Source organism: Mesoplodon mirus (assembly GCF_964341445.2).
Source record: "Mesoplodon mirus genome assembly, chromosome: 5".
Taxonomy (NCBI): domain Eukaryota; kingdom Metazoa; phylum Chordata; class Mammalia; order Artiodactyla; family Ziphiidae; genus Mesoplodon; species Mesoplodon mirus.
Genome location: NC_138980.1, coordinates 96,845,636 through 96,868,816, shown reverse-complemented (window position 1 = coordinate 96,868,816; position 23,181 = coordinate 96,845,636). Strand labels below are relative to the sequence as shown.

Genomic DNA, 23,181 nt, shown 5'->3' with positions numbered 1-23,181 from the left:
ATCACAGCTCTGAGAGCAGTGAATGGAGGGAAGGGGTTTAAACTGTTTTTTGTTTTAAATTTTGGGGAAACTAATAAAAATGGCTACTGCTGTTGCTAAGGCACCAGAGACAGAGTCCCTGAAAGTCCACAGGTACTGTGTGACTCTTCCTTTCACAATGACTCAGAGAGAAAGAACCCCCATTTAACCTTCCTAAATGAACTGGTTTGAAACCTTTCCCATGCTTGGGCTGCACATGATACTGACAAGACTCTTCCTGGGAAAGAGTGAAAACCACCACAAACAGAAAACCAAACCAAAGTACAGAACCGTTACTAAATTCCCTAAACCTTTTCAAACCAACATGCCGGGGGCAAAAAACACCACAGGGCTCCAACATCAGACCTTGAAAACATTGAGGACAAAATGTTGATCAAAAAAGTCATGTTGTTCCAGGTCCCAAGATGGTGGAGTCTTAAGATTGGGAGGGCGATGACCACACGTGAGTCCTGTATGGAGCAGTGTCTCGGCCATTTGTGACTCTTCTTAGCCACGTATACATTGGATGTTTCAAAGCCTCAATGCATGTTTTGTATCCTGAAAGACTATTGTTCTCACTTACAAAAGACATAAGAATCAAATTAATACTTTATTATCAAACACTATATACAACAGAGGTTGCTAATAATACAGAATTTAAAGAATGCAGTTTTTTTTAACGTTTTACTTTTCTTTCCTCTGCCACCCAAGAAAGTACAGTACAAAACAATAGTCTAAACTAACACGAACTATTACCCGGTCTATTAAAGGATACACGGTATCCACTAAACAGACAGATCCTTATTTCCCTGCTTCACGTTTCAAAGCCCTTGGCAACCAGGGGCAAAGGTCGCTGGGGTTTGACCGACTGGGGCTGAGAGGCGAGGCAGCAAAGGCTGCCCCTCATACTTTTGAACTGTTTTTGAAATTAAAAGCTGCTACAAAGTTGCGTCGACATCCTCCTAAGCCCCCTGAGGGTTGTAACACCATCACAAAAGGCCACCAGCACTTTTTGGACAAGATGAAAACCGCATGATACCAATCGTCTTCTTGAAAACTCCGTGGCAAGCGTTACCTACAATTAACGTCACTTTTAGGTAGAGAAGCACATTGTCTACTGGTGTGGATAGTCTTGCCTTTTTTTTTTTTTTTTTTTTTTTTACATTTAATTTGTAGTGGCACAGTGGTGAAGGGGTCTAATTTCACTGTGAAAAATGAAAGACAATGGCAGAGAGGGCCATGAGTAATTAATTATTTTATCATTTGTTAGAGACAAATGCTAGAAAAACCACAGAAGTCACCATTTCTAAAATGAAATTAGCACTGGTAATGTAGTTATGACTAACTGGAATCATTACAGGATCATTTGACTTCCTTGTGGTCATAGAACATGCAATATTATTTTGGTTCTATTGATCCATTTTAGAAGGCATCTTTTCCCCCCTACCCAAATCCCACTGGACCAACAAGCCTGTAACTAACTATTAATAAAAAAGAAGTATTACTGGATATTACTGAGAGTTCTGAGTATACAAATAGTTAATGCAAAAAATAATCCAATGCTGTGAACTTTTGTTTCAGTGAAATGGTGGCTGCCTTCTGTGATAAGACTCTGCCACTCCAGAGAAGTTCCTGATGTCTGGGGGAATAGGATTTAATCGGAGAGGCTGGCAACCTCTCACATGGTTCCAAGTGCGAACAGACCCAGCATTAACATCCACTCCAAACGGATCGGGTAAGCCCAGATTACATTTCAACATGTGTACAACTCTCCAGCGTGCAGCGCCTTTACAGCTGCCTTTCATTCACATATCTCTCTAATTCAGAACTACTCACAGTTCTTAGCAAATTCCCATTCATGAAGTCTATCCATAATATGACCCCTCTTTTTTTTAACATGTACATTAAAAAAAAAACCCAGTATATTAAAAAGTCCTTATTATGCTGGAACGCTTCCAGTTTTTCACATCTTACACGACCATTGCATTTATTTTTTGTTTTGTTTTGAAAGGCATGGTTTCTATTGACATGTCCTGCAACAGCAAAAAAGGCTTGCTTGATTTCTTTTCTTTTCCATTGGTCTGACACTTTTCCCTGCCTAGGCTTTGGAGTTCAAAGTTCGTGACAGCCTCACCCGTAGCAACCCCCAAGGCTTGCATTTCCTGGTAATCGACTGGGAACATCCCTGTTGGCCGTGCTGACTTACTGTCCTCTTGCCCACCCCTACAATGAGACAAGGCAGCCCCCCCATATTTCTAAATGTATCAAGGGATACCACTTTTTCTCACAAGTTTAAATAGGACAAGCATATATACTCACTCTCAGCATAAAGTATATCTAAATAATGTATATTCTATTCTAGTGGATTTTTAAAAAAATAGTTTGTTAAAGTCTTTGGGACTCCATCTTGTTTATCTCCCACAGATAAACATATGTTCCCCCTACGCTTCAGGCTGTGTCAGAAAGGGAAAGAATATAAAATCAACTCTTGAATTTTTTCGTTCCAGACTTTGGAATTTTTATTCCAAATTTCCCTTTAGCCCTCCCAAGTAGTATTGACTCGTGCGGGGACAGGGGTTTGTGTCTGAGCCCCTGTAGTCGTGGAGTGTGGAGCAAAGTGTGGGTATGAGGGTGGGAGTCAGGGAAAGGCCACAGCACACTGGCGCTCCAGCAAAGCCAAATTACATCTCCTCTGGCCACTGACACCCTTTCCTTGGTACACATTGTTCCCCCAGAGAAGTATCCAAAGCTATTCCATATACACTCATCAACCCTGGCTTGTCAGCCTCGGGGAAGGTCACTTTATTTGTAAAAATGCCTCTTTCAGTTTCTTAAAAAAAAAAAAAAAAAAAAAAAAAGTTGTAGCACCATGGTGATCTGTACTCGAAGGAAAAAACATAATCTGGTGTGCGCTGCCCAGTCACCAAAAAAATTGGAGGCACTCACACATATATATCCCCCACCCAACGTAGCGTGTTTTCACACTTGCTCTGTGCTAACATTCCGGCACTCGACCCGCCTCCTAGACAAAAGGCTTCTTTTACGGAGCACAAGTTTTGCTGTCAAGAATGCTTTGAGACAGTCACCTTTTAAAAAACACAAAAACAAAAAACAGAAAACCAGTGTCTCAACCTTTCAGAAGCCTGTTCATTTATACACTCCTAGAGGAAATGGTGTAATATTATATCTGTTCTTAATACCTCCCCTCTGGACTTGACATGGTGACATGATGCCCTGCACGATCATCTCACAGTCCTGAATGAGAAGGCGTAAGTACTGCATGGGAGAGGAAAACCCTCCTGGGCCTCGCCATCACCGGCTGCATCTGCCACTATCCTTCCTCGTCCACACACCGCTGACAGTGCGCTATAGGAGGTGAGCTCTTGGAGGAGAATGCACAGGAGCAGACGACCACGGGTGTCACTATAACCATTGGGCATTTTCATCTGGAGTCCATCTAATTTGCAAGGGGTGAGAGAAGGCAAGGGCAGGGGTGGGGTGAGGTGAGGGAGGCAGCAACTATGTTAGCTCCCCCGGCCCCAAGTTGTTGCTTAGAATTCAGGCTGAAAGAAAGAAAATAAAAATCTGACATCTGCCAAAAAACCAATAACAAATCCCTTCTTAGGATGAGCAGTCGGGTGGATCTCTGGTGTTCCCAGACCCTGATGTTTTCTGTGACAGGTGATGGGAGGAGACTGTGCTATAATGTCAAAAGCATCGCCAGGAGGAACAGTAGGATTGCCAAAAGGCGGCTGGGTATCCGCGGTGTTTGTGCCGCATTCTCGCCGCGGGATGGCTCGGCTGACTCGTGTACGGTATCATCTGTTCAAATAGAAAGCACACATTCCAATGAGATTTCACATCCTTAATAACTCTCTTGCAGCAGCCTGCTGTTAACAGACCGCGCCACCCTCTGCAAAGTAGGGTAATGAACCTTGTGCCACCATTGACTTTCATGTCTGCATAATCACTCATTATTTACAGCAAATAAAGGAGAGGCAGAGAAAATTGGACTTTCTTGGCAATATTAATACTTTCCTTAAAAACTGAGGTGAAAAATGTGCACACTGTAACCTTTGGCACGTGAGCTACTCAGGTTTGCTAGCAGTCGAACACACCATGCACAAACTTGGTATCTGAATGTACTTTTAAACCCAATATGCCATGGAGAAGGAAGTAACGGGGGTGGGGGTGGCAGGATGCAGTTAATGTTGGCATATTAGTGGTTAACCAGAATGGGCTGCTCTTTTTCCTCTTTTTAGCGGTTTCATAGGATTAGTGTTGAACGCCTGGTTGGTGGATGTCTAGGTGAATTTTCAAATGTGAAGAATTAAATGCCAAAACAACAGCATTTTAACTAAACTACATATAATGCTCACTAAACCTAAATAAATTGGTGCCCACTGGCTTGCCTACAATTAAGAATCAATTATGGTGCTAGTTCTATTACAAACCCTGTATCTCCAGGATTAAATTACTTGAACTTGACTATTTTTATTTTTGTCAGGCTGAAGCTGGGCACATAAATTATCAGTGTGGATGCAAATTTTCCTCTAAACAAAATGGATTAAGTGAGGTAAGCTTCTTTTATTTAGCTATAAAGTGTTCTATGAGACTGCCTCTGACTTTGGATAGCCTTCCTGAGCTGCATGATTAACAGGCTTAACTTCGAAACAGGAACTTTGCAGCAATTAGTACCCAAAGATAGACTGGAGGCTTGCCTATGAGCCAAGCTATGCTCTGGTGTGGCCAGTCTTCTTCCTTCCACCTGGCGTAACTCGTGCTTTTAGACTCAGTGATCTCTGAACTACACGTGAGGCCACCAGTGGGATTCTTTGGTAGATTTTATTTTAGCATCAGGGGAACTTCCTGTAGGAGCTCAGCGATTGTCAGGCTGGATTCACTCTATGGTCAGTCAGAGAGAATGGGTACAAGTGAGACTCTAGTGGTTGTTCCCAATTCTGTAGACCTCAAAGGGTAATCGCTAGACATCCCTGAATGACCCACCTCGAACACCTTAATGGATTAATAACTCTATTCTATTAAATTCATTTCTGTTTTCACATCACACAGCATGTCACAATAGGGATGCTTTTTCTTTACTAGGCAGAGTCACACTCCCTGTTATTCGTCCTAAAGCGACCACCTTTCAGGCTCAGGCTGGCCTCTACTTCAGGTATGCTCACGTGGGCTGTTTCTGTTCATTACATTCACTCCCTATATGAACTTAGAAATATGTCTTCTCAGCATCGAGGCTTCTGCTCTGGAGTGCTCGTATCATTTTAACCTGTCCCCACGGGTAGAAGCTGCTGCATCCCTGTGTCAAATTTGCTCTCCTCTCCTGGACCTTAGCAAACCTGCATGGAATACCTATTAGCTTAAGAGACTATAAAAGGTTAGGGAGCAAGAATGGGAAGTTAAATGGATGCAGGGGAAAATGTAAAGCCGCACACGATGCAGTCAAATACTTGTGGACTCTTTCTCTGCCGTTTCTTAGCCTTGCAAATGTATTAAATATGTAGTTAGGAGGTAGACCTAAATGCCCTTAGCAGCCCTGAAAAGAAAATCCAAATCACTGTCTTGAAAGCACCAACCTGTTGTTATTCGGAATAATAGAGTACTTCAGGCTTAATTGTGAAAGAACCATAAACCCAGAGGATTCCAGAGTTCATTTTGAAATACCACTTACTTATATTTATACACCTGAAATTACATCAGCTATTGGGTTCTTCTCAGTCTTATCTTCACCAACATATCACCCAGTCCTCTTCCTTGTAAAGTTTGGAAGTGTACTGATAAAAGAGGTACCCAAGTAACACGCAGATACTCAGTTGTGAGCTTGAAGGGGACTCGCCTTCTCAGTCTGACCAGGGTGCTCAGCGAGCGCTGTCCCTGCTCTAGGCCCACACAGCACAAGATGGGGGAATGAACCTTGCACACCTTTGAGACGAAAGCGTTTGTTTATCATATAAGAGAAGCCATGAGGCCAATGTGCCTTTTGATCCTCAAATCATGGCCATCTTTGGAATTGGCCTTTTTTTCTAAGCAACCAACCAGTAAATACCCTCTTGCCCTCAAAGGAGAAAATCAGTCCCCTTAGGGGACCAGGGTTCTTCTCTTCTCACTGTAACATTGGTCCTGGCTCAGGATTCCACAGAGCATCCTTTGATTAAACAGGGCCTCAGTGTTGGGAGATTCTGTGGCCCCCAGGAAGCAAAATGAAAAACAGGCTGTTTGTTATTTAGGTAAGTCTGAGGAATTTCAGAATTCTAAAGAGGAATTCATAAGCAAAATCTATACCAATGGAAATTACACCTAAACATGAGAGAATTTCTAAAACTTGTAACAGTGAATGTGGCTTGAAAAAGAAAATACTTCTCTTCAGAAGCCAAATCAAGTCTTGCCTCCTGGCTACAGGATTCCACAACATGAGGCTTTCAGTTGTTAACTGAGAGAATACTGGCAATATTTTGGAGCATATTATGTGGCATATGTGTGCCCTGAGATCATCCTGTATCCCTGATGATAGGAAACTGGCAGGCAGAGTGTGCAAGCAAACAAAAAAGACAAACACATTCCAAAGACAGGTGAATTAGTATACATTGCTGAGAACATGCAGTGGAATCCTTTCAGCCTTGCTGGCTTCATAAGGTCTGGGTCTGCCCTCAACCATCCAGCACAGTGGTGCGGAGCTGCAAGTATGAATTTTCTAAGGAGTACAGGGAAGTATCAAATCTATTATTGCATTCATGCAGCCAGGGATCGTAGTTCAACCTCGTCTTTCTTCTTTAGTGAAGGTGATCACCAGAATGCCCTTAAATATATAGTCATGACTGACTGACTCAGGGAGCTTCTTCCTGCAAGCACACCTGCATGCCTCTCCCCAACACACACACACACACACACACACACACACACACACACACACACACACACACACACACACACACACACACACACACACACACACACACACACACACACACGGTCTGACCACATTCTGTCAAAGCTCTGCAAACTTCTATCAGTTACAGGTGTATAGATTTGGGGGCCATCATGGACTTAAATGCTCACTGAAAAATAGTCTGTTTCCCCCAAAGACAGTGAAATATGTTCACATATGAGTGCATGTTAGTATCTTGCATTTTATCACTAGTTGAATTCAAAGGTAGTTTTCCTAATGTCAGAACAGTCCTCAGTGTGCCTCTTCATTACCAGTGAAAAACATGCAATCTGTTATGTTTCTAAACAGCCTCTTGCTTTCCCGATAGGCAATGGAATTTACCTGGAAAAAAGATTACTGGAAAGCTCTGCCTACATTCTGCAACGGTGTACATCAAAAACTCTTAATTCAGGGTAACTTATAACGTGCCCAACCCTGCCGGTCAGCCTACACATGACTTATGAACAAAGCCAAGATAGTAAAAGTTCTCTCCATGGACATCTCTATGTCTAGCAATGGTAAGAGAATCCTTTTATACTAGTGTAGGAATGGGAGTTGAGAAATATGAATATTACACCTGGATCTGTGTGTAACTAGCTGCATGGCCTGGGCAAGTTACAAAAGGAAGAGTGTAGACTCTGGGGTCCTTAAAAGATCTCATCTCACTCACAGATCCTGTGATGGCCCAAGTCCTCAAGCTTGTGAGGAGTCTGGAACCTTGAAAAGCCACAGTAATGCTTCCAGATTTCCAGAACACAATTAAAATGTCTCCATGTCAGCACTCATTCTTTGCAACTTTCTAAAGCAGCTAACGGATCCCTGGGGAGCCACTAAGGCCTCTGAGAGCTTATTGTACACACCTCTCCTCTGTGCTCTAGCTAAGATGCCTGCCTTAGAAAAACAGGAACGCTTGGGGAAAAAGCCTAACTCTTGACCTGTCAGTTACAACGCGGAAGCTATTGTATGCCCTGAGGCACCACATTTACTCAAGGTAGGTTTTCCTAAGGCTCATGGACTGTGTGTCCCAGTAACAATACTCAAAGGATAAAGTGGACCTCACAACCTTTTAATTTCCAGGGCCATCAGAAAGGTAAGTCCTACTGCAAATAGGTGGGGAAAAAAGTCTCTGTTTACATAAGAGGGTGCTTACAACTTTCTGGGAAGAGGAAATAATTCTACTGTCCTTAAGCTTTGAGATAGTCACAGGAGATAGGTAAGGAAACGAGTGAAGATCTCAAGCAAGTAGGGTGAGGAAAGGAAACCACAGGTAGGCGGGCATCCAGGGGCTTTGAGGCACACTCCTCAGTGAACAGAGGATAGAGGGCTCCCCCACCTCATAATCAGTCTAGCTCATTAAAGAGCCAGATTGAATTTATAACCAAATGGAGAGTTTACAGAGTTTACATTATCCACAGTATGCTGCAGTACAAAGGCTTCAACGATCCCGTTGGTGGGTTTTATTTTTCTTCATAGTGATGGTGGGAAAGTTTGGGTGTATGGAAGATAGAAGTAGTAGAAAAGATTTACTTCTCCTCAATACTTGTTTTGCCTCAGTAATGAAGGATCACGTTTGGCTCGACAGACTACTGCAGATACGTCTGTGGGAGCAGCAGGTGCATGAGTTTGTGGTGTTTGTTAGGAGGCAACATGGTTATGCTTCTCCAGACCTATTTCTATTGACAACAGCACAAATAATATTTGAAGTAAAATGAAGTCCTTTAGATCAGTTCAATGATGCATGTGCATTTCTAGAGAAAACTAAATAGGTTGAATTAGTTGCTATTTTGTGCAATAGTCTTATTACTTTTATCCATAGATTTGGATATAATATAAAAGTAAAGTTTTATAAGCACAGACAGTAGAAATTTTTTTCTGTCTTACATGAAAACAGATCCATTAATAGTCACAGTAATTCACCAGCATGCTCAGAGGATATGGTAAAAAAGTAGTGAGACTTTTAGCATTCTGATGGGGCTTCTATACTAGGATACTGCATTGTATCAAACCCATGTCAAAAAAAAAGAAAAGTCATAATTTATCTAACATGCATTACACAGAGATACTGGAGGAATGAGGTAGAATATAAGTAATATTAGCATTGCTAGCAATGAGCAAAAGCAGAGCAACTGTAACATGCAAACATGCGGAGAGGAAGAAAGGAAAAAAAGTACTGAAGCACCAGAGAGAGATGCATTTGTTAAGAGAGATTCTCTAAGCATACTAACCTGCTGGTTCTAATGAATTTTCTACTTTGTCGTTAACATCGAAAACACGATCATGAACACCTATAGTTTTCATACAGCTATCTATAACAAAAATAGAGATAACAGCCAAATATGTTAGTGAAGACACCCTTAAACTCCCGTTTCTTTCTTTTTTCTTTCTAATTTTTCCTTTTACTTATGGAGAGACTGTTTTACAATCAGTGGCATGTATCCAAATGCCAATATTGTTCCCATTTGCTGTGCACGTACAACAGTCTGAGAAACAACAAGTTAGCAACTGCTGTGTACTTAAAATAAAGGCATCATGAAAAATAATGAGAAAAAATATGATGAAAACTGAAACATGGATGTTGATAATACAAAACAGATACCACACAGGATTTACAGTAAAAAAAAGTTTTACCGCTGTGAACCAGACCACACAATAGAGCATGCGCAGTGAAGCCACCCTCGGAAGCTCATTTTAGTGAACTTACTTGTTGGTCGCACAAAGACTTTGAGCTTTAGACAGGACCGTCTTCCATTATCTGGGATTGCAGAGGCTGTGGAGAAGACAAAAAGAGAGAGCAAGAGAGAAAGGAGAGAACACCACCAGATTATTCATTTTCAAATGCAAATGGTCCACAGTAAATTCTTTCATGAACAATGGGCGCTTACTCTAATTCTTCCCAGAAGATGAAACAAATACTTTTCAGACTGACACTGACTGACTGCTATCGAAAGGGCTACTTTCCTATACCTATCTTGCCTTTGCAATACAATAAAGAAAGAATCATGTAAGAACATTGGTAGTCTACAGAAGAATACTTTGGATTCTTATTTCAAAGGCTCTTGCGTTTAACTTGATCTGTAATCAGTTTTCTCTAAAATAAGAAGATAACGCCGCGCGAGTCCTCCTGCTTTCATAGAGAGCTCCTCCTCTGCTGCAGGAAAGGGGCCCGCAGCCACCAGAGCCCAGGGTGTAAGCGTTGGCAAAATCCAGTTAACAGTTACAAGGCCAACTTAAACATGACCTAGTTCTGCTGGGGAAAGCAAAGCTCTGTCTGTCCTGAAAGCCTGTCTGTCAGTGCTTTGCAGGTAATTCAATTAGAGGTTTTACTCAGAACTTGGCTCCACATTCTGTATGACTAAACCGAACCCAGCAACTTCCATCAGGCTATTATAAGTACAATATGCTATTGAGAAAGTACTGGGTTGCAATGGTACATTTATTTTTAAAAATTTGCCACAGAGAAGGATGGAATTAATAAAGTGGGCTTACCAAAACATGACAACATGTTTCAAGTTATAAATCATTTGAGGAAGAAACTTTCTTCTCCTCTTCAAGATAATAAGACTGTAAACTTCCCCTGCGTTTGAAAGATGATCTCCCCTCAGTACACCCAGCATAATGTCAAAGGGATTTCCAAGGCAGTAAGACCCTTAACAATCACACATATGTTTACACATGCATTCTAGAGATGACAAAAATTACAGACATGAGTGCTGCATACTTTCCTCCCTATGTGTTTGCTTCAAGTGTTTTCTTTGTTCAGAAAGAGCAGATGATATCAGTCAAAACACACATGGCTCACAATTAGTTTGGTAATAGCCTCAGTGACAAAGAGAGGACCGGTGTTCAGTGTGCCTTCTCCCTCCTCTATTCTTCATGTCCCTCATGGTGAGCCCAGAAAACTAAAATGCTGATTTTGCAGGTGAGAGGATTCAAGATGCAAACTCTAGACTAATTTCCCAACAATCTCCTCATGTAACTCCAGGTCCACATCCTGGAGGAGAACTTATAAAGTCACCACCTAAAAGACATCAAGCTGGAAAGGACCCCCTGTGTCGCTATTCAACACCTGTTGAAAACTCTCTTCATTCTTAGACCAAAGTAGATACAGAAAAGATGTTTTCAGCCCTCCCCATCTTCGTGTTCGCTCTGACAAGCAGTTAAGAAGTGCTAACAGCTGGCTTTGCTGTAGGCTTTCATTAAATCAAAGTCGGAAAAACTCCCTCTACTGACATTTACAGTAACTAGTTAGGGCACAATATTTGCACTCTGTGGTTTGATCCAGGAAATGATGTCCTTCCTGTGGACCCCAACTGCAAATGCGCATGTCACAAATACAGTACACATAGGTGACTCCAATTCATTAGAAAAACCATGGGTTCTTGAGATAGTTTATATCTTATTTATGAGAGGTGGTGTGAAAAAGTGACACATGGATATTTACGCTGCTGTGCTATGGATTTCTGAGCTGAGAAGAACTTACTGCAAGCCTTGTGAACTTGATTTACCATGTGCAATAGCTGATTTTAACTGATACTGTAAGATATAACAGGCTCAAGGCAAGATCAAATGTTTGTTTTAGTGGGGGAACTTTTTAGAGTTAGCACACATTTTTCAGATTTATATATAGGAGAAATTCTATAAATCCAGGACATAAAAATCATTGTGGGGCAGGCACACTGAAATAACTAAACATCAACAAATGATAAACTGTCCAGGAAAAATTCAAGAGAGTTCTCTCACCAGCTCACAAAGAGGGACAATTAGCCTTAGTTACTGGATGAGCTATGTTCTGTACACTAAAAATATTAAATGTACTTATATTTATATAAAGACCTTTCTTCCCCATCAAACTTCTCCCTTACTTCCTCATCTCCTCTCTATCACCAGAAAAGCTGTATGACAATGATAACGTGACTGATACCTTATGATGCTGTTTGACTATTATACTCTAATCCTTAGAAAGACTGATGAACAAAGAATATAAACATATAATGTGAGTACACAGTGCAGATTACATTAAGTCACTTGACTCCACAGCCTCCGACCTGAGCTCATGAAATCTTAACCTAAGTCAGTATAACTTGGGTTCCTTGTTTGCCACGTTGAAAAACAAAAATAATACCGGAAGGCGTAAAAACTTTTCCCATATGTCAGCAAAACTCAATTTTTTATGCAAGGTTTAAAAAACTGGGAGTGTGGCTTTATTCCATGTCCTGTTCCAGGTTTCCTAACCCCACACCTCTTGCCTGACAAATAGAGAGTGCCTTTATACCACTTAATAAGAGCGATTATTAGTAATATTTGAGTATATAAGGTAATATGAAAGTGCTTTACTAGTCACACCTAAACAACAAAGCAGAGGCTTGAAGCATTAAAAACACAAAACAGAGGAACTGAAAAATGTAATAGTCACACAAGTAAATTTATAAAGAAAATCCTCTTGGGATCAATTATGAGCAAGGCTGAAGATGGACATGAGGGAGTAAAAACTTAAAATGTGTCTGGCCTTTGTCAGGAGGTCGGTATTATTGATCTCTATGATTCTAGAGACACACATCACTTTATAATAAGTAACACTAGTTTAGGTAAAACAATACTCTGTTTTCCTTAGAAAATTAATAGTGAATGTTTGGAAACTGATAGTAAATAATTACTACCATTTATTATATATTACTGCAGCTTTATCTATCTACTCAAACGCTTTTAAAACTGCTATGTACAGTTGCCCTGTTAGGTGCTGTGGACGCAAAGATGTGTAAGACAAACTGTTTTCTGTCCTTGTGCTGTGCTTATCCCAGCTGGGGACGTAGGTAGGAAACACAGTTTAGGGACCAGGAGGCATCCATGTGGTAACTGAGGTTTGCATGAGCTTCATCTGGGCATGTGAGGGTGTCCCGGGAGTGTTTATCAGAGGGAATTTTATCCAGGCTTTACAGGTCCTCCAGAAGCCAACCAACAGCAACTGGGACAAAAGAATTATAACATTTCATCTCTGAGTTCCCAAATTGGAGCTTTAGCAACCAAAAAGAGGTCTTCACCTGCAACAGGGGAAGGAAACCTAGACCTGAACTCTTCCTATAATGATATTTGGATTTTCTGTGCTGGAGAGGATGTGGAGAAAAGGGAAGCCTCCTACACTGTTGGTGGGAATGTAAATTGGTACAGCCACTATGGAGAACAGTATGGAGGTTCCTTAAAAACTTATAATAGAACTACTGTATGACCCAGCAATCCCACTACTGGGCATATATCCAGAGGAAACTCTAATTCGAAAAGATACATGCACCCCAATGTTCACAGCAGAACTACTTACAATGCCAAGACATGGAAGCAACCTAAACGTCCACGGACAGATGGAAAGATAAAGAAGATATGTATATATTTATATAATGGAATATTACTCAGCCATGAAAAAGAATGAAATAATGCCATTTGCAGTGACATGGATGGACCTAGAGATTATCACACTAAGTGAAGTAAGGCAGACAGAGAAAGATAAATACCATATGATATCACTTACATATGGAATTTAAAATATACAAATGAACTTATTTACGAAACAGAAACAGACTCACAGACATAGAAAACAAACTTATGGTTACCAGGGAAAAGCGGGGAGGGAGTTTGGGATTACAATATACAAACTACTGTATATAAAATAGATAAACAAGGTACTACTCTGTAGCACAGGGAACTATACTCAATATCTTGTAATAAACTATAACGGAAAACAATCTGAAATACACATATATATATATATATATATATATATATAACTGAATCATGTTGCTGTACACCAGAAACTAACAAAACATTGTAAATCGACCATACTTCCATTAAAAAAAAGATATATGGATTTTAAAATAGAATTTGTCAGATTAAAATGAGAAATTCAATTCATGTCTTAAACATTTGTCACATAGTCCAAATTCATATCCCTTTACTCAGTTTACTGCTGAAAATGTACATTTGGAGTCAGGAAGCTGGGAGTAGGGGTGTGGGGACCATTAAAACAAGCACAGCCTCCCATTCCACGATCTTAATAGCAACTTTATAAATCAATCCACAGAGTCCCTTCCCCCTGATGATCTGCAAAGTACCCATCACAACCTTACAACACATAATGAAATATAATCTAGGGGCCCTCTGGAGTATCCTGCTAAAAAAAGGGCTGCTTATCTTCGCTCTGTTTCATGACTTCAGACAGGAGCTCTAACTTCAGCCATTCCTGAAAACCTGTTTGCTTGCTCTCCTGGGGCTCAGGTGAGCATGGCTCAGCACTTATCAGCCAATTTGATACATAAAGGGGACCACATTCAATGCCTCCAAATCAGTACTTCCAAAGGCTGTATTTAGCATTGCAAATATTTGTAGCATTCACAACACAGTTAACTGTGGGCCCCTCGGCTGGATGCGGCATCCTGCTTGTGGCAGGCAACTTCTGACCTAGCTCCAACAATCCGCACCTGGTATGCATGCTCTGTGTCTGCCCCTCCCCTTGAGAGTGGGCTGGCCCTGGTTGCTTGCTTCTGGTGAGTTGAATACAGCAAAAGTGATGGGATGTCACTTCTGTGATTATGTTGTAAAAGACTGTGCCCTCCTTTCTCCTTAGCACGCTTGCTCACCTTCTGAAGCAGGGTGCCACACTGTGAGGTTCTCAGTGGAAAGGCCCACATGGCAAGGAGCAGAGGGAGACTTCCAGACAAGCGCGTGCAAGGAGCTGACACCTCAGTGCAATGACCCGCAAGGAGCAGAATCCAGCTAACAATCATGAGAGTGAGCTACAAATTGAATCCTTCTCAGCCGAGCCTTCAAATGACTGTCACTTTGGGAGAGACCCAGACCCAGAGGACGCAGCTAAGCTGCCCCTGGATTCATGACCCACAGAAATTGTGAAATAATAAATGCTGTCTTAGCCACAAATCCGGGGGTGATTTGTTACTCAAGAGCTAACTGACATAATGCTGTGCAATCAAGGGTTTCCCATGCCCACTTGAGGCTTTAGGACTAAGGCACCGGAGTGCACTGTGCTGAAGGCTCCCACACAGCAGCTCCTCCCTGATTCTGCTGCCATGTCTAAACCAACGCACCCCTTAGGAGTTTACTTTTCAAGCTACTGGTACAAGTCCACTTAAAACAGGCCTTGAAGAGAGGTAATTATAAACTGCTGTTGAGGAAACACTACAAGACATCTCTATTTGTTTTCACTCCGGCATTTAAAAACTGTTTTTCATTTTCCTCCCATGCCACTTAGCTTTTGCTAATGCAGCCAGCCTGTGCCGTTTCTCGTAATTAGCATGATGCCTCACATTAACTCCAAGTTGCTGGGGGAACCTAAATGAGCTTTGATACAAAACGTAAACTTAAATCATAAGAGAGAATGCCCTTCCTCAAATGTGAGAAATAGAATATGAAGATGGGCTTGAAAACACCGGAAATAAGGGGACTTTAAATAATAAGTTAAAATTTCTCTTCGTATCAAAAAACTCCTATTTATCTTTTACACAGGCTATCACGTTAAACATAAACATCATGAGATCTTAAGCAACTCAAAAGCAATCAAGGAAACAAATCTTCTTCATAAGGAACCGAAAGTTTAGAAGGAGAGGGGTGAGATTCTCATATTTTCTTCACATTTTCAGGCCCAATCCTGTACTCGTTAGTTCATTTTGTCATCCCTCTGCGCCTAACCTTATTCATCCTCAAATCGTAATTCCAAAAGCCAAATCCTTCTCCTTTTCTGTGTCCCTTGTCAACCTGGGTACTTTGGGACATTTTATTTTTAAAAAATAATCAGCTGCTGCTTTTCCAAAGAAATGAGTGTGTGTGTTGGGGGGTGGGTATTAAAAACAGTTTTCCATTGTGTTTGCCACAGACAATATTTCTTAATTTGTGCAAGTCAAAAGAAAAGATGGGCTACTAGCTGTTAGCACAGCCCAGTTTTTCCTCTGTAGGTTTTCATGGGGTCTCACATACAACATAGATATATGTAAATTAGACAGGTGATGGCAGAATTAAGCATTAATATTCTTTTCACAATAAATGCTGAAGAAGTAAAGCCCATTTAAACAAATGGTACTACGGAAAATGTCTTGTAGAATTTAATGAGTCAATAAAATCCATTTTGCGTATGTGGGTGGAGGGTGGGGAAAAGAAGAAGTGGTGGGAATAGGATAGAGATTAACCAAAGCCATATGGACTTCTTGGAAAATGGTTACCAGATCCTCAGGAAAAGTCTTAAAACAAAAGTTAGGCCTCTTGAAAGAAGACCCCGGCAACAACTTGCAGCTGGCTATCTGCCCTTCTTAAAAGCAGCACAATACCTAATTTTCATATTAAAAACAAAGTCACCAGTTACGATGCAATACATCTCACCAGTCTACCTTCTGAGATTTAAAAGTCACGTTTTAATAACCTGCTTTTGGCCCCGGGTTTATCAAGCTTGCACCCTAAGAGCAACCTCAGCCGCCGACTGCTCTGCCCACACAATTCATCTCCCACAGCCTGCTGTGTCACAAGACTTGAATCACTGGCAGGTTAAGGTCAAAGCCCCAGAGGTACAACTTGGAAACGAGGTTACTAAGTAAAGGTGGAAGCCTTGGAGAAATTTAAAATATCATGTAAACAACAGATACTTTGATATGGCTCTGGGGATGTTTCTTTTTAAAAAACTAGAAAAGGAAGAGGGGTATTTCCAACAATAAAATAAGGTAGAGTGTACTCTGCAAGCTAAATCTTGGTTTCAACACCAGGGAACTGTAACAGGGACAAAAAATTAGAGCAGAGTTCAGGGTGAGAGAAGTAAAATAAGTTCCAGCTGTGCAGCCTCAGACAAAAGAAAAAATAGGAGGTACCCACCCATCACACCCATGCCCCCCCATCTCTCTACCCTCTTAGGCAAAGTTTCCCTGCAAACAGCTAACCTAAGTGTTATTTAAGTTCCAGCAGCTAAGCCTCAGTAGATCAATTACTTTTTCTTAGCAACCTCAAATAAATGGCTGAGGACAAATTCTTTCCGCGATTTCCGGGAATAAACAAATAAGACATTATCATGTTTTTGTACACATTTGTTTGAAGTGTGGGCAAACTTTTACTTGCTTTTTAAAGCACAGTGACAACAAACCTGTTTCTACTGCTTATTGAGGAAGGCTAGTCCCATGTATTTTGATATCTGTTAAGGCATGACCAAAAAATAACCTGGATTTCAGAGAATGCTTTTAAAATATCCTCTATAAGAAGCATTTCTAATTCTTTTTAAGAAAAATTTAAGTCAGCTTAAACCTCAGATTCTGAACCTAGACTTGATCTTCTTCCATGATATGACTCGCAAATTCCAGCCCACATAGGCACAGAATGCAACATAACACTTAGATATCATTTGAATTGTTAACAAAACCTTAAATACGAGGAAATATATAGTTCAGTTCCTAATTGGATATTTTACTATTTTTCAAAAATTCACTGAACATCTTTGAACAGTTAGGGAAGAAAAAAGTTTCCTATTATACACGAGTGTTGTAACTCTTTTCTGAGACCTGGGCTTGCCTGAGGCAGTACTACTGAAATGACTGTACCAGGCCTTTAAGGTCAGATAGCTGTGTCTCTTGTTTGTGGTGATTTTGGTGAATTTCACCTGCTCTACCAAATAGGTATAATCTGGCAAAAGAAGACAGGAAAAATGATTCACTTATAAAAACTTCTTCAGCTAGAAGCCACATAATAAAGGTAATAACAACAAAAACAAAAACTCAGACAAATGCAGAATTCCTAGAATCCCAAGGAGGAACTATTTCTATTATTACTTTGACACAGGGCCCTTGGGTCATCTCTGTGATATGCTATTGGGGTGACAGTTAACTGATAAGCATTGAAAGCCACAAATCCCATTACTCATTTGTACAGTATTAACAGAAACAATGTCATTATCATACAGCACTAATGTAGCAAGACAGCAAATTACTAATAAACATCAAGTTAATACAATCCAAAGAAACTCCTAGAAAAAAGTTAATAGTATTTCTTTGAACCTTTCATAACCACTTTCATCCTTATCTTCCTTGGTGAAGGGCCTTGGAAAGGACATGGGTTAGTGGTTTGAGTTCATGTATAATGATGATCTGAACTTTCTCCCTGGTTTACCCATTCTGACTTGTTTTCTGCCTTGCAGTCCGCTGGTTAACCCACACAGGCTTTGGTTTCCCTGTGAGATTACCCCTCTAGAAGAAAAGTTGAAGTATGACCAACTTTAGAGGGCCTGTGAACTTCTGTATTGCACTTGGAAACTCAGGTGACGGATCCCTTTAGATCTAGAATATCTTTTCACTGTGCCACAGATTGATACCATCAGCTCTGCCCGTATCGCTCCCTCTGCACAGCGATTTCCCTAAAGCAAGCAGCCTCTGGTTCTACGTGCAAATTTGGGGCGGGGGGGAAAGGATCAGCTCTGGATAGTTGTGGCAAAAAGTTATTTATGGGCTTCCCTGGTGGCGCAGTGGTTGAGAGTCCGCCTGCCGATGCAGGGGACACGGGTTCATGCCCCGGTCCGGGAAGATCCCACATGCCACGGAGCGGCTGGGCCCGTGAGCCATGGCCGTTGAGCCTGCGCGTCTGGAGCCTGTGCTCCGCAACGGGAGAGGCCACAACAGTGAGAGGCCCGCATACCACACACACACACACAAAAGTTATTTATGAGGCATAAGGGAAACCAGGGGGACAAGTGTGACCCTTTATTTCTAGCCTAAATTAGACAAACTGGATTCTCCCGTAGTTTTGTGTGTATGGAGGTTGGGGGTGGAGGGCAAAGGGGTTTATGTGAGGATGTGCACTGAAGCTGGGGTGAGAGTTTAGAGAAATCAGAAAGGGCAGTGAAAGACCCTGTTCCTTTTGGAAAAATCATGCTTAGATACTGAGTTCTTTTTTTCAACCCGTTTTAAGAATGTGAGCATGCGATTATATTAGAGGGACACTGCCAAAGATGAGGACATAAATCCTGTAGAGAAGCAACCGGGCTGCGCACTGAGACGGCCTCTGCAGCTGCACAGACTAACTGTGCTACAGCGATGGCGCTAAATAAAACCAGTCCAGAGGCGGTGCAAACACTGCACCCATGCCTACACCCATCTCTGGATGTTGTGCTGCTGTAAATGGTTCCTACTCCTGTCTTTAATATTCTTTTGCATCACATTTGGGTAAATATCTCTCTACACAAATCAGTCGTTTCTTTGGTTGTTCTTAGTCAGCAGGTCACGGTTCCCCCACTGTCTGCCATCTCTGGTGGTATGATTCGTATCTAGGCAGGAGTAGCATTTGTTTGGGCAGCAGTCCCCTAAAGGAACCCTAGAGTCCTGAACAAATTAGTGTTCTCTCTTTGGAAAGTTGAGTTCTACCAAGGATGGAGTTATTTAGGCACCAGGACTGTACGTTTTGTTTCACACCAAAAATGCTTTCCTTGATGAAGAATTTATGTTGATGGAGTGAATAAAATCAAAGCTAACGATAGGGACTGTATTCTTCTTTGCTCTGGTTGTCTCTAGGTAGGACCATTTCTAGTCAAGTCAATGGCTGTGCATTGCAGGGCATCACACCACGGATAGCAGCCAGGGTCTTTCATAATCTGCCTGACCCTGATTTCCTTCTTTCTCCCTCCTATTCTTTTCCCTCCTTTAATCCACATTAACAGCTAGTCCCAACAATCTTTCCTCTCAGAACCTCCCCGGCTCCCTTTTCTCATGTGACCTTCCCTTTGCCTCTTAAAAATCCCAGCTGGCTCTGGCCACGTGAGATATTTCTCCATTTTCCCAACACACAACCCTTCTGGGCTCTTACACTGGTCTGTTTCTGTCCCCTTGGTAGCACACAACCCATATTCTGTTTTGTCTCAGAGCTGGCTGCTACACTGCATGTAGCTGCTAGTTACGAGTTTCCGGCGGGCAGGAGCTGTGCTGGGTTCTTAGTTCTGGGGAGCCCACTGCTTTGTTCCTAACGTGTTCGATAAAGATGTGATTAGTCTACAGGTAACAAAAATCTCTATAGCTGCAAACTGATTTGTTGACCAAATATAAACAAACTCAGGATTAGAATAAAAAAGAAAAATGAAGAGAGTGGTTAAAGAAGTTTTTTGGGTTTTTTTTAAAATCCCCTTTCCTGGAAGGTTCCTCAGCCCTCTCTACTGGCTCCTTCTTATGGAATGATATTGGAAATTGTGACTTGATAGCCAAAACCCAAAGAGACATACAAAATTCAAGCAGGTATTATTTTCATGTTTTTGCGTATGTGGTCTGAGAGATAAGAAGTAAATGAAGGGAATGTGGGCATCATTAAAGCCAAAGACATGCAGAATCTCATCAAATACCCAGCCTCAGTAGGGGTTGCAGGCCTCTCCAGTAAACAGGAGAATAAAGGCAAGTGGTGCTAGAATCCAGGTGATCACGGGCTGCTTTCAGTAAGGACAGGAAAGTGATGTTTGGGGTGATTATGATGGAAGGTGAGAGTGAAGCCATGTGGCTGTAACCCTCTAGTCATTAAGAAGCCTTGGCAAGTTAAGGTACCTCAAATGTTAAATGAGAACGTAATCCCACAATTGTGTTGCGGGGATACAACCATACTTTAGTCACAGTTGAGTTTAAAAACAAAGTAGAGGCATTTTTAAAAGAATCAAGACCACAGAGCTAGTAAATTTTGTGTTAAAAAAGCATCTGAGAATGTGGAACTTTAATAAGCTGTAAAGTTTAGGAATACTTTGGCCATTTAGAGTAACATGTCAGACGTAACTCCAATTTAAAATATGTAATGGAACAACTATTTAGACTTGTGACTAAGTGAAATTTTAGGTTGATATGCAGTTTTAAACCATTTAAGAGGACTAAAACCTCATCATATTTTTAAGTTTAAATTATGATGAATGATAAGAATTACTTAAGTACTTGGAAAGTTTTATAGTCAACTTAAGTACTTAAAAAGGAAAGAAAATATATTAAATCTTTAATGGTTAGAGAAGTTTAATTAACCAAATTTGTAAATAGAGCCAAATACTTAAATTTACTCATCTTATATATAGAATAGTAAGATGTATAAACTAATCTGATGTTTTACTAATTTGATGTTTTACAGAATTATTTTTTTTAATTTGTTGCTTTAATAAATCAAATATCAAAATTTAAATCCAAACTAACTCTTTAAATAATCTTTCTTAAGACAAAGTACTATCCTGAATATCTCTGGCTTATTCAGTTTTTACTTCATTTATTTATTCCTTCAAAAAAATTTTTTGGGGGCTTCCCTGGTGGCGCAGTGGTTGGGAGTCTGCCTGCCAATGCAGGGGACAAGGGTTCGAGCCCTGGTCTGGGAGGATCCCACATGCCGTGGAGCGGCTGGGCCCGTGCGCCACAACTGCTGAGCCTGCGCGTCTGGAGCTTGTGCTCCGCAACAAGAGAGGCTGCGATGGTGAGAGGCCCGCACACCGCGATGAGGAGTGGCCCCCGCTCGCCGCAACTGGAGAAAGCCCACGCACAGAAACGAAGACCCAACACAGCCATGAATAAATGAATGAATGAATGAATAAATAAATAAATAACATTAAAAAAAAGAGCACTTAGGTCAATTAGGTTACCCTTCCAGGGGCTCATCCCTGTCTACGTTGTGATTTCCAGTCCCTTAAAAAAAAAATAAAATAAAAAATAAAATTTTTTTTGTACCAAGCACTGTGTCAAGTTTTGGAAACACTGTGGTGTATTAAAAAATGGTTCCTGCTTCTGGAGCTTACAGTTTAATTGGGATAGAGACAATAAACCAGGAAACAAACAAATCCCTAACTGCCAATTATACTAGGACCTATAAAAGGAGCATCTAGCTCCTGAATAAGCCAGAAATATTCAGGTCTGTATATTACAAAAAAAACCCAAAGGGACCAAGGTGTCGAAACTTGAAATCTTCACTGACTGATGGGCTATGTTTTTCACTCTCTGAATATTACTTTTATATTTCCTCTTGCTAAAATGCAGAGAAATCTCACAGCTAGATGAAAACTTTGCCCACTTTATTGCTGCAGCAAACTTTTTGAGATATTTGTTTACTATCTGATTTGCCAGAAAGCCTCGTTTACCAAGCAGATAATGCACAGACGATACCAAGATGAGATAATAAAAGGTTGATACATTACAATTATGACTCTAATATGAAGTATAGTAAATAAATCAATGATGTATAATTTTTAAAGCTTCTAGTATTTGAGAAGTCCACAGAATGGAGAAAAGGATAACCATACTTCAAAACATGTTCCTATTTCTTACGAAATCTGTGAAGCTAGCATATAAACACAAGCATTCTATCCACGAGCTATGATATTAATACCAGGCATCACATTTTGATACTGATTCCATATGTCATATTAACAGGAAATTTTTTTTTTTTTTTGTATATAGCATGGCATTTTGGGCAAAAAAATCATTTTATTTTTCTTCTGCTTAGTAGAAGAAAAAGTATGTACTCTTGGGTCAACTTATCTTTTTAATCTAAGAGGTCTCAGTTGAAATTGGCTTTGAAGTTTTGCTAATTACAAAACTCAATAGGGGTTTTTCCTTATTTGGTGTAACTCATATTTCTATTCATTAACCCCAGTTTTAAAAAGATTAAAAAGTCTGAAGAGAAACAACTTAAAAGTTTGAAGAACAGCCTCTCCCCTGTGATACCTTTAGATGCTTCAAGTGCAAACTTCCCCCCATACTATCTAATTATAAATCTTTTGTGGTTACAGGAAGGGGAGGTAAAACTTACACATTCTGAACTTCGTCACTGCACAGTGCTGCAGGGAGATGAGAAATCATCAATTTTTTGTACATTCTATATATTGGGAAAATTAATGTCAGCCTGAGTCGCAAGGAAATCAGGGTTCTGAAGGGCCATCCTGCTAGCTGCTTTTCTCAGGGCCAAGCCACTGGGTTCAGATGCTTTCATTCTGGTGAAAAGATCATTACCAGGCGGCTCTGGGGAAGTTGGCCCTCCTGTAAGTGTACTCCTTTGTTATGAATATGGAACAGATGGAGCCAAATCTATCTGCTCCGTAGGAACAAAAACACTTACAACCCAGCTCTCTCTATTAAAGACTCTACTTAGCTCCTTTATACCATTGGCTTTCTGTGCACTGCTGTGAGGTTTTGACTTTATAGAAAAAGGCACTTCATAAAAGCAACAGTTCTTACTCTTAAACCAAAGTGGCCTAAGAA

General features: G+C 40.8%; 1 protein-coding gene across 2 annotated transcripts in view; it reads right to left on the bottom strand.

Moving 5' to 3' along the window:
• Nucleotides 1-1,155: 1,155 nt before the first annotated feature.
• Nucleotides 1,156-23,181, bottom strand: part of EFNA5 (ephrin A5) — a 280,347-nt gene continuing 258,321 nt past the window's right edge. The window contains exons 3-5 of one of the 2 annotated variants that reach the window (XM_082621245.1): nt 9,663-9,728; nt 9,187-9,267; nt 1,156-3,840 (exon numbers count right to left, since the gene is read on the bottom strand). In XM_082621245.1, coding sequence (XP_082477371.1) covers nt 3,719-3,840; nt 9,187-9,267; nt 9,663-9,728 — 269 coding nt within the window. In that variant the 3' untranslated portion in view covers nt 1,156-3,718. The remainder of the gene's footprint in view (nt 3,841-9,186; nt 9,268-9,662; nt 9,729-23,181) is intronic. The other variant, XM_082621246.1, reaches the window with a different exon arrangement.